This window comes from Callospermophilus lateralis, unplaced genomic scaffold (assembly GCF_048772815.1).
Source record: "Callospermophilus lateralis isolate mCalLat2 unplaced genomic scaffold, mCalLat2.hap1 Scaffold_101, whole genome shotgun sequence".
NCBI lineage: Eukaryota > Metazoa > Chordata > Mammalia > Rodentia > Sciuridae > Callospermophilus > Callospermophilus lateralis.
Window position 1 is genome coordinate 1,741,784 of NW_027510272.1, and position 12,785 is coordinate 1,754,568.

Here is a 12,785-nt window from a genome sequence, read left to right on the forward strand (position 1 = left end):
TTATGTCTTTTTCCAGATGGTTGGCATAATGAAACAAAAGATGACATTATGGAATTGTTCTTATTTGGGACTAACATATCAGAGAATGTTTTAAGTTGTGGTTTCATTTTGTTTTGTGAGGTTTTTCTTGACTGTTGTTGGTTTATAGTATTTTTGGTGCTGGAGGTTGAACCTGGGACCTTGCACATGGTAAGGACGTGATCTACCATTAAGCTATACCCTAGCCCCTTTTTGTTGTTTCTTGACATATTAGTTTGATTTATTTCAGGTGATGTTCTCATAATGTATCAAAGCATCTTTTTATACTTTTAAAAATATAAATGAGGACCATACCATCATTTAGAAAATGCCTGTAATACTAGGTACTCAGTAAATGTGTGGGAGTATTTTTTAATGAGGATTATGTTTAGAATTTATTGACTCTGTGACACTGCCCTCAGACTTGAGTTATAGGGCTTTCCAAAAATGAGGTGTGAGTGCTGCGTAGAATCATCCAGGGTACCTGAGGTGTGTTTTTAAGGTGCCAGCCTTTTGCCTCCAGCATCTTTGGAGCAGGTAGTTATGTCTTGAGTCACCTGGACTATTGGGCATGGGCTGCATGGTTATACATAGTATAGGGTTATCTATGTGGAGTTAGGTGCAGCTGTGGTATTTCACCTAAGTCATAGCTTTTTGTGGAATGCTTCATTACAGAAACTTGGTGGATTTCAGAGATGATGTACTTTATAAACGGAGTCTAGAGAGGCCTATGAGAGAATAACAGAAGGCTGACATTTCCCACTCTGGGCCAATTGTTTGTCTCACGGCTTTGCATAATGACTTTCTTTCTCTCCCCTCCCCACCTCTTCTCTCATGCACTTAGAAGGACTTAATGGCATCATTTATAGTTAGAGAATAAATGTAAAACTGATTTGTTCAAGAACACCAATAAGTTGCACTTAAAAAAGTAATGATTCATATAAGGCAGGACAGATTGCTACTTGAGGGAGCTAATGGCCAGTTGGTTTTAGAGTAGATCACCAAAGGAAATGTAGCTTTACCTGCTGACCCCTCAGTTCAAGGAGCTGTGTTTACAGTGTTGGAGCACTGTGGGGGAGGGCTCAGATTTTACAGCAGAAAGAACTGTGGATGTCTAACCTTGCAGTTGCTCTGGGCTCTGCACCCATGACTCTTGTGCATTTCCTGTGAAAATTTCACCCCACCCCACCCCATCTTCTAAAGCCCAGGAGATCTTTCTACACATAGCCACAGGCTTTACCTAGTAACTGGACAAGGGAATGATGAGAAAGGGCCTTTGGGATTTTTAGGGGAAAATTACTTGGCTTTGAGAAACTTAATGGAAAATATGTATTCAGTGCAGCTAGGTTCCAGGCACACACTGGAATAAAGAATTAAGCATTGTTTCATCTCTCAAGAAGTTGTCTAGTGTGAACCATCTGTGTGCAAATAAATGGTTTCAATTACTGTGAAAACAGCAGCAATGAAAGGGGCCACAAAGAATGGTGGTAGTATCCCTTGTTGTGGGTTAGCATCCACATATTAGAGAGAACATTATGCCTTTGATTTTTTGGGGTTGGTTTATTTCACATAGCTCCATCTATTTACTGGTAAATGCTATAATTTAATTCTTCTTTATGGCTGAGCAATATTCTGTTGTGTACATATAACTCATTTTCTTTATCATTTCATCTGTTGTAGAGCACCTAGGTTGGTTACATAGCTTGGCTATTGTTAATTGAGCTTCTGTAAACATTGAAGTGGTTGTGTCACTGTAATATGCTGATTCTAAGTCCTTTGTGTATAAATCGAGGAGTGGAATAATAGGGTCAAATGGTGCTTCCATTCCAGATTCTCTAAGGAATCTCCATACTGCTTTCCAGAGTGGTTGCATCAATTTGCAGTCCCACCAGCAATGCATCTGTGAACCTCTTTCCCTACATCTTCACTAATGTTTATTGTTGCTTGTACTCTTGATGATTTCATTCTGACTGCAATGAGATGGAATCTCAGTGTAGTTTTGATTTGCATTTCTCTAATTGCTGGAGATATTGAAAATTTTTTGACCATTCATATTTCTTCTATGAAGTGCCTGCTCAGTTTTTGTTGTTGTTTTGTCTTTTTGTGGGTTTTTTTTTCCCATTTATTGATTGGGTTATTTGTGGGTTTTGTTGTTGATGTTTTGTTTGTTTTGGTGTTAAGTTTTTTGAGTTCTTTGTATATCCTGGAGATTAATGCGTCTGAGATGCTGGTGGTAAAAATTTCCCTCATGCTGTTGGCTCTCTGTTCACATTATTGTTTCCTGTGCTGTGAAGAAGTTTTTAGTTTGATACCTTCCCATTTATTGATTCTTGATTTTACTTCTTGCTATTTAGGAGTATGTTGAGAATGTCAGTTTCTAAGCCAACATGATGAAGACTTGGGCCTACATTTTCTTTGAGTAGGTTCAGGGGCTCTGGTCTAATGCCTAGGTCCTTGATCCACTTTGAGTTGAATTTTGTGCAGGGTAAAAAACAGGGGTTCAATTTAATTCTAGTACATATGGATTTCCAGTTTTCCCAGCACCACATGTTGAAGAGGCTATCTTTCTGCTAATGTATGTGTATGTTGCCTTTGTCCAGTATGAGATATGGGTTTTTCTGTGTGTATTCGATTCAGTTCTGCTGGTCTTCTTGCCTGTTTTGGTACCAGAAGTATCCTGTTTTTGTTAGTGTGGCTCTGTAGTACAATTTAAGGTCTGGTATTGTGATGCCTCCTGCTTCACTTTTCTCACTAAAGACTGCTTTGACTATTCTGAGTCTTTTATTTTTCCAAATGAATTTCAGGAATGCTTTTTCTATTTCTATGAAGAATGTCACTGGATTTTAATAGGAATTTCATTAAATCTGTGTATGGATTGGTAATATGGCCATTTTGACAACATTAATTCTCCCTGTCAAAGAGCATGGTGGATCTTTCCATGTTTTAGGTTCTTCTTCAATTTCTTTCTTTAGGGAAATGCAGACTTTAGAAACCAAAGAGCAGACTGGGGTTGTGGCTCAGTGGTAGAATGCTTTCCTAGCACATGTAAGGCACCTGGTTCAATCCTCATCAACACATAAAAATAAATAAATAAAATAAAGGTATTGTATCTATCTACAAGTTAAAAAGTTAAATAAAAAAGAAGCTAAATACCTCTGTGCTAGACACTAGATGAATCCATGTCCCTATATATCGTACACCAGGATTCATGTGCAACACCCAGGAACAGATACAGAACAGTAGAAACTTCCAAGTTGGGTCATTTGTTACAGGTTCCATCAATCGCCAGTAGCTTCCTTTTCATCTGTTTATTAGAAGCTTCTTTGTTAATAAAGTAAAAAAAAAGTGTTCCTTATTTCTTTTTGCTTCATAATACTCTCTGTATTTCCTCTTTTTGCAAAACTCAAAATTACTGTTTTTAAATGTGTTTTTGTCAATTACCATAATGTGAAAATATTTTACTTTTTTAAAAAACATAAATTAATTAGTTCAAACACTGTTCTTACCTTAGAAATATATCTAGCAAAATATCTCATTCATGCAATATTAATGTAGATACTTTGAAATTATTCCTTAAATGACAAATCCATATCGTTTATTATAGAACCAATATATTCCTTATTTTATCTCATAGGCCACATGGGATTCAGAATGCATTAGACAATACACAGTTTACATATTAAAACTAATTTATGAAGTGATAACTCTGAATTGTGTTCCCTTACTGATTACCATATATTATGTCGTCAAATTATTCAGTTGATTTCATATGTTGACCAGATTGTAAATCAATTAAGAATATCCTTTAACAAGTTGGTACAGTATATAGTTCCAGACAGATGTTATTTATTGAGCACTTTGTTAAGCAATTTATTCGAAATCTCATTTAATCTGAGAATAATGCTGTAAGATAGGTTCATATATATATATATATAGTTAAGTAAGTTGCTGGAGGGCATACAGGGATTCAGAGGAGAAGATAGGATTGTGCAACTCCAGTTCACAAGCCGGCACCCCTCTTTACTACTTGATTTAAAATGAAACTTAACTCATCTTGATTCACCCACTGAATGGAGAAAGCAGATCATTTCATACAACTGGAGGAAGAGAGAAACAGACTCAGAGAGGGAGAGGGAGAGAGACTATTGATCAAAATTCTCAAAAATAATTTCTGCCTTTAAACTAAAAGCATTTTTATGAAGTGAAAATTACTCAGAGGTAAATATGGTCACACATCAATTTGGATCTTTTGTAAACATTGATTGTTTCACTGGCTTTACAATATAGCTAAGGGATTGAATTCAGTGAGGAAAATATACATTTTACAAACTAATAACTTTGCAATTTCTACATTAAAGTGTAAAAGTGAGATTTGATCAGCCTCTGTTTTTTGATTTACAAAACAAATCTGGCTTTTAGGAGAGAAGTTTATTTAAATTTTTGTGTTAATAAGGATTGCATCGTAACTCTCAGTTTTATTATTTTTAGACCATCACCATTGAAATGTAACAGTTAACAGGAAGTTTAGTAAAGTCATTGAATCAAAGCACTACTTTTAAATCTTTTTAATCAGCTCATTCTATGAACTAGTTCTCAGACATGGTGACTTGAGTTTTCATAAACATCCAAAGTGAGAAAAAGCACCATTCTGGTCTCTGAAGTGGTGTGTGTGTGCATATGAATGCAGTGTGTATGTATATATGTGACACTATGGCAGTTGTCTTGCACGCTATTATTTAAACTTACTTTGGGTTTCAGATCCAGCCTAGTTTCTTTTAACACTAGCCCAGAAGCCCAAAGATATACCTACTTTGCTTAAAATTAGTTAGATCCCTGAGGGCCATAGAAGGGGTCCCTAGGTTGTCACTTATTCTGAGGTCCTAATTTCACCACCCTGTAGGATGACAAAAGGCTACTTTGGCCTTCTGCTCTTGTACCCATGCCTCCTTCCACATCTCCCCTCTTTTGCAGTGCAGGTGAGCAATCTCTTTTATCACACTGAAATGCCCAAAAGGCTGTTCCCTCAGCGACTCACCATCCTCAAAGAAACTTTTCATGGTATTTTTCTAAATAAAGACAAGTACTTCCCCAAACAAATGTTGTTGCAAACTTTGAATCAATTTTTCAACCCACTATATATATCATCCCCACTATGTGTATTATCTGCAGACTGTCATGAACATCCTGACACAACTCTAACTAGGTGAGCTACAGATAGTTCACCAATGTTGATATCAATTTAATTATAATAACTAGCTTATTGGTAAGTAAATTGTATTCCCAAAAATGCAGATTATATTAATAATAGATTAATAATAGAATCATTTTTATTATTTTGATGATCAAAATTTGTAAAATTTTTAGTAGGGGAATAGATAGTTTCATGCTCTATTTTCAAAACAACAAATGCATCTACTAATATTCCTGGTATTTCAAAGTAGTCCAAATCATGAAGTATTTTGGGCACCTTCTCTACACCCTTGAGCACCTTTGTCCACTCAGGTAAGGACACTAATGGCAGTTTAAGCATGCTCACAGAGCCCCCGGAGTGTGGTGGATGAACTGAGGAGGGTTAGACAGCTTTTCTGTGAAGGGCCGGGTAGTGTATTTACTGGGCTTTGTGGACCACACAGTCTCTGTCACTAATAATGAACTCTCCCTCTGAGGACAAAAGCAAACAAAAGATACACAAATTAATAGACACAGCTGTGTTACAAAAATACTTTATTTACCCAAACAGGCAGTCCAGATTTGCTCTCAAGGTAACCCTGGGCCTTATGGGACTGATTCATAGACCACAGGCACCAAAACCATTTCATCTCTGTTGTATTCCCTTAAATGAAATTCCCAGTAAATGTTACTTCTAAAGACAGTTAAAGGGGTTTGTCTCTGCAGTCATGTTTTTATAGAAATTTATAGTCACTGTGGTAGTTGCTTAATTAATGATTAACAGTCACATTTGTATTACTGATTGGTTCCACATGTGTAAATAACTAATAAAAAATTCAGAACAAAGTTCATTCTATATATTCTATTCATCAGATGGTGGATAAAATGAAATCTCATCTGGTTAAAATAGATTGAGAGTTTGTTAAAGCCGGAAGTCATTTTTCTAAAGACAACTACAGTATTTGATCCCCATCTCTGCAGAGCTGATGCCTGTTTAGGCTGCAGGAGCAAAAGGCTTTCATCAGTAGGGGAACAGAGTAGTGTACTGTTTCTTTTTCTTTTATGTGAACTATAGAACCATTATTTTAAAAGCATTTTCAAATGATGTCATAACCTGCAATGCCCATGGGCCAATTCCAGAATTAGTCTCATTTTAGAAATGAGACAGGCCCTCCATGCTCCCTGTATCACCATTTAAGAAAGAATATTCTAGAGGTCTTTCATGATTTTGCTTCCAGAGAAAAACTGACAAAGCTGTCACAGTGACACCATGTTCAAACTGCTTCACATGCTAATTGCCATCAGTCTCCTGCTGGAGTCTCAGGTGTCCCTTTAATGTCATCTGCTGGTGTGTAGAAGCTGGGTGAATGAGGTCAGCCACAAAGGCATGCTGAGGTGCTGGGTAAAACAAAGACCTACCAGACTATTGTGAATAACTTTCACACATCTTTGGTCTTGGATTCAAGTTGGAAGCTCGGGTCCATCATATTAGAAGTTTATTGAAGCAAGGTAAGAGCCTCAGTTCAACCAGCCCTCTGGAGTTAGTTGTTCTTCATGATGAGACAGAGACAGTCATGTCCCTGTTCTGCTCACCTGTATTTCACAGCACACTTCTAGAAGGTTCAAATGGGTGCTCTAGAATTAGGATCAGGCTCTAAGATACACCCCCACACACTGCCTGAGTCCTTTCTGCCAGTGCCTTTCACTCCAGAGAGAAAAACACTGTGAGATGAGAACGACTGTTAGCTACCAACTCTTTCCTTGTGTGTCTCTTGCAGGAGTCCTGTGGAATCTCTCTTCATGTGATGCACTCAAAATGCCAATCATCCAGGACGCCCTGACAGTATTGACCAACGTGGTGATTATCCCCCATTCAGGCTGGGAAAATTCACCTCTTCAGGATGATCAGAAAATACAGCTGCATTCATCACAGGCGCTGCGCAATGCCACTGGGTGCCTAAGGTCAGTCCCACGACACAAGGGCCTGCTCCTGCCATCTTCCCTGGGTCCTCCTGGGTGAGGCACTCTTCCTTGTAGTTTTCGCTGCTGCCTTCCTAAGGGTAGGATTGTTCTGCAAAGATGAGTGTTGATGTGGCAGTACAGTATAAGAAGCTAACTGAAAGTTTTTAATCCTGCACTGAACTGGTGTAGGCATCTTCCACTGCCCTGTACCTACACCTGTGTCTGACTTATTTAACATAATTCTTTTCAGTCTAGGGCCCCAAACACATATTTTATCTAACCAAATATAAGTCACTTTAATTGAAAACAATAGTTTTGGGTAATTTGATGTAATATCATGCATGTAGAATAACCAGACAGGCCAGTTGCTTGGGGAGTTAGACAACAGATGTGCAAGGACCTACTTAACTATCACCAGTAGCTGTTTTTGTTTTTGTTTTTCAATTCTCTGTGTGACTGTGCAAGTCTGTGGTTCTTAGAAAGACCTGTTTCATAATGCCTGTTGTGTTAAATGCTTTTTTAGATAATAGAAGTTGTAAATATGTGGTAATTCTCTCCCAAAGCATTTTTACAAAATCATTCCCTAGAAATCTATTGAGACTTCTTAGAGCCTCTTTATGCTTTGTTTAATTTTCACTCCTACGAAAGAAAATAATAATCAAGATACAGTTATAAACTCTGGAACCTGTGCTCCCAAGGATGTTTTATTTTGTGTCAAAGCTGGAAATCTCCCCAGGATAAGGTTAATCATGGGATGGGGCTCAGGAGGGGGTAATTAAAAGCACCTTGTATTTCAAGAATAAATAATCTGTATTTCAAGACTAAAATGTACAGAGTTGCTTTTGCTGGGCTGGTGCAAAGCTGCCATTTCTCTTAACACTTATTTGGTTTCTAGGTATAAAAACATGTCTCTGCCAAGTAGGAATGAAATCACCTCAGTGACATTAATAATCGTCATGTCATGAATATTCAGAATAACACTCTCAGCCTAGTCTTGAGAAGGGCCTCTGTATGAATGTGTATGCAGAATGTGAGATAAGGAGACAGGCTCCATGTGTATCTCCACACATTCACAGCAGTGGGGACCCTCTAACAATTTTGTGTATCTTCCAGGTCACAAATTCATGAATTTTTGACATGGTTAGTCTCAAAAGTAAGCCAAATTTACAGTTTTCCAAAATACCTCCATTGTGGCATTTATTTTATGACTTCTTCAATTGTTACCCTTCAGAAACCTCTTACCTCACCAGGAGAAATATAACTCTTCCAAAGCTCAAGCTTCAGGCACTCCCACCTTTCATGGCTGATCTTTCTAGATCAGTTATTTCCACTTATTACAATTAGTTTTTCCCTCCCTGCTGCCGCTGACTTACCAAGCCTGTCATAGTTCTTAATGACTTCTGTGTGTCTCAGAATCAATGGCATAAGAGTAGAGACCTAGTTAGTCTATCAGTTGAAATCTGAGTACCACAGGAGCATGATTATGTCTTCTTGGTGTCTGACTCAAGGCTTGGGGATGCTACCATTAAGAGCATACACATGTAGTGCTGTGATGAAAAAGTAGCTGAAGAAGCTAGACTGGTGCATGTCAAGGCCCCCCTTTGTAAGCCCACAGCTGAGGTGAGAACAAGTGTAGGTTATTCTCAGGAGACTCTTCATCCTTCTCTGTTCACTCAGAGCTTTGGCTTTTGCTGCTGGCTAGAAGTGGTAGCAACACAGGAAGCACGAGAAGAGAGCATTTGGTTTGGAAAGAGTTTGTTGTAGCCAGAGCAGGTTTCCTTAGCCAAGATGCAATCAGGGCTTGTGATTTCCCATGTTTCTGTGTTTATCAGGCGAGTGACAAACCAAAACTCATCAAAATCAGTGAAACTTTAACTTCTCCCTTAATTCATTAAACTTCCATCCTCCTACAAAAAGCAGTATGATTCCGCCTCTCTTATTTGTCTTTGTTTTTTGTCGTCATTGTGTGTTTGGGTACAGGGGATTGAACCCAAGGTGCTTACCCACTGAGCTACATCCACAGATCTATTTTTATATTTTATTTAGAGACAGAGTCTTGATGAGTTGCTTAGGGGCTCTCTCAGTTGCTGAGGCTGGCTTTAAACCTAGATCCTCCTGCCTCAGCCTCACGAGCCACTGGGATCACAGGTGTGCACCACCATGCCCTGGGCTCCTCTTTTGTTTGAATGTGTTTATGAATCATATCACTTTGATGATCAGGTTTGACTGGGAAAGGAAGAAAGCAGCCCTAGAGGAGGCCAAAATTAAGTTATCAAAGTGTGAATGGATATAAGCTTTCAAGGAATTTGTTTTTCCATTTATTGAAAACAATGTTGACAATATACCCAAATGGGTGTGAATGCCTACATCATGATAGAAGATTTTAGGTTTTAGTATGAGTTTATTTACATTCTTGCTTTTTCTAGAAACTCCTAGATCTTTATTCATATATATTTTTTAAAATCTTCCTAGGCTGCTTTTGCTTACAGTAGTTTTATCTTGTAAGCATTTACCGAACACTTAGTGTGTGCCTTGGGGAACCAGAAAGGAGACAAGAAGTCAACACAGCATCTCCTGCACTTTAGAAACTTGTGCCTAGTGGAAGAAAGGGCCATCCATACAGTTAGCCCTAAGGTGGTGTCCTACTCTCAGACTGATGTCATGGTTAGGGTACCACAGGAGGAAAACTGCCACGGGAGTCACAAACTCAGCCAGGTGTGGTCAAAAATGACCTCAAGGATCAGGTGATATTGGGCCAGGCATGGAGAGGACTGCCCCAATGGGTGCAAGGGAAAGCATCATGGCCAGAAAGTGCAGCTGGCATGGTCTGGTACAGGCCTGGGAGAAGTCCAGGAATTACAAAGTGCATTGTCCTTAGAGACTAGACTCTTAAGTCAACCTTCAACAATTATTATTATTTATAGAATCTCTGCCTTCCAAGGACCTGAAAGTTTTGATCCAAATATAGTCAAGCCACCTACTAGGTGGCCTCTACTTGGCCAACATCCCTCTTGCCTTAAAAGGCCAATTGCTTTCTTCCTCTCTCCAATTCCTTCCTTTCCATTTCCCTCTGCTAAGGCCTTGCTGTGGTCTGGATTGACTTGTCTCCCAGAGTTGCTGTGCTTTGTCCTCAGTGTGTTGAAGAGGAGAGATGGTGGGGCCTTTCAGAGACGGGGTCTGGTGGGAAGGGATTGATGTGGTGGGGAGGACCTGGTTAGTTCCTTTGAGACACATTGTTGTTAAAAGACTGATCCTGGTCCATGAATCTCTGTGGCTTCTCGTTTTGCCACATGATCCCTTCCATACAAATTCCTGCCTTTGTAGTATCACTGCCAGGAGGCCCTGACCAGAGCTGAACAGATGGGACTGGCTAGTCCTGGACTTGCAGTCTCCAAAACTCTGACCTAAATGACCCCACCCCCCCTTTTTAATAAAGTACCCAGAATCAATTATTTTTTGTAATAACAGAAAACAGAATAAGACAGAATTTAAGTATAGAGTGGCAAGTGGCTTGGACAGAGTTAGTCTCTTAGCCCAATCTTGAATCTTCATTTAGACAGTTATAGTTGCCTTTTCTTTTCTTTAAGAGAAGCCTGTTTTTAAGGAATATCCTTGACAATGACATTGACATGATTTTTACAGTACTCAGACTCCTTCATCATTGGATAAAGTTAAGATAAGTTGATATTTTGGGCTTGTTTCCATTAACTATATATTCAGGAATTGATAAAGAAAATGAAATATAAAAGAAAATAGAACTCTTCCCAGGATAGTACTTTCTAAGGCAGTGTTGCTTACCAGTACAGTAGGAGCATATGGTAGAGAAGATCTATCACTTCACTATTAAAAATCACTACTCTTGATTTTTGTTCCTAAAGAATTCATACGTGTTATGTCATCTTGGGTGAGAAGCCAAGGTTAAAGATTTAAGCAGTTGCTATAAAGAGATAACATTTTTATTGTTTTTCAGAAAGAAAATACAGTTTTATGAATGCAAATTTCACTGCTTCTAAATTTCCAAAAAATGCTTAGCAAAGGGAAATCTGAGTGAGAGAGATAAGTCTGTGCCTCTGTCATATGGAGCTGAGAGGCTGATGTCATCCTGCTTTTATGAGCTCCAATCTCGGGAGACTGTGCCCACTGTTTTGTGCTGTCTCTTGAGCAGTGGGTGTGGTCCACCATCTGTGCCAGTGGCTCCAGACCCTGCCTGGGGAAGGAGCCAGCTTCAGGGTACCTTCTAGAGAGAGGACCCACTTGCCTCCGCCTTCCCTAAAAGGCAGGAAACACCTTCATGGAAAAGTCCTGGCATGTTGACACAGCAAAAACTTAAGCACATAGCAAATATAATATGAAAAGTGGATGCCCTTAGTCCTTTTCCATTTAAAATTCATTTCGGATTAGGAAATGGATTTTTTCTCAAGCAGATCTATCTATTTGTTCCTGAAGTATCTATCTGTCACTGAGGAAAGATGACAGAAATGAAAAAAAAATCTCTTACATGTTGTTGGAGAAGCAGGGTGATGAGAGTGATAGTGGCTGGCTTGTGGGAGGGAATGGGTTAGTGTTGTGAGATCAAGAGCAGGACGGGAAGGGCTTCATTCCCTACTGTGCCCCAACTCATGCTCACCTTCCTCATTTCTTCCCCTTCTCTCATTGTGTCTTTTTCTCCAATTCTGCCTGATTCAAGCTTTAATGTCTGATATTTTAAAATATGGTTCAGCCTGGTATAGTGATGCATGCCTGTAATCCCAGCAGCTCGTGAGGCTGAGGCAAGAGGATTGCAAGTTCAAAGCCAGCCTCAGTAACAGTGAGGCATTAAGCAACTCAATGAGACCCTGTCTCTAAATGAAATACAAAATAGGCCTGGAGATGTGTCTCAGTGGTTGACTGTCTCTGGTACCCACCCTACCAAAATAAAAATATGGTTCGAAATAAATGTAACAAATAGTTAAAAAGACTGAAGACGTGTATGAAGGATATTGCTTATCTTTTCTTCTTCATTTTATTATTAAGAACTCTTCTGGTGAAAGGACTTCAGATAGCCTGTCAGGATGTTCAGATCTTAAAATGGATTTAGTTTTGTACCCATGACTATTTTGTTGCACACAGTGTAATCAGATATGTGTGTTAACCTTTGGCCGGCACCATCATCACCTTCAACTGAAAACACATATTGACCACCCCGTCTGAACACTGATGAATGAGGTCAAATGGGCTCTGCCTCTGGACAAGTTTATGTCATCTGAGGTCCGCTTGGTGAGCTGAAAATGTCCCACCAAAATTCCACCCCTAACCTCAGATTGTGACCTTATTTGGAAATAGGGCCTTTGGAGACATAGTTAATATCAGGTTGTACTTGTCCTTGTAAGAAGAGAAGAGCCACACAGCGAGGTGAACAGGAGGAAGGGAGAAGTGAAGACAGAAGCAGAGGCTGGTGGGATGGAGTGGCAAGCCAAGGAGGCCAGAGATTGCTGAAGGCTTCCATAAACTAGGAAGAGGGATGGGATCCTCCCATAGGGCCTTCAGAGGCAAGATGACCCCACCAACATCTTGATTCTGGAGTTCTAGACTCCAGCACTTTAAGGGAATACATTTCTGTTGCTTTCAGCCATGGATTTTGTGATGCTTCATACTGG

The 12,785-nt window shown here is 39.3% G+C and overlaps 1 protein-coding gene across 1 annotated transcript in view; it reads left to right on the forward strand.

Annotated features, from left to right (window-relative positions):
* The first annotated feature begins 7,003 nt into the window (after nt 1–7,003).
* LOC143386426 (transport and Golgi organization protein 1 homolog) overlaps nt 7,004–12,785 on the forward strand; it is a 75,628-nt gene continuing 69,846 nt past the window's right edge. Inside the window, exon 1 of the mRNA XM_077107961.1 lies at nt 7,004–7,149. Coding sequence (XP_076964076.1) covers nt 7,004–7,149 — 146 coding nt within the window. The remainder of the gene's footprint in view (nt 7,150–12,785) is intronic.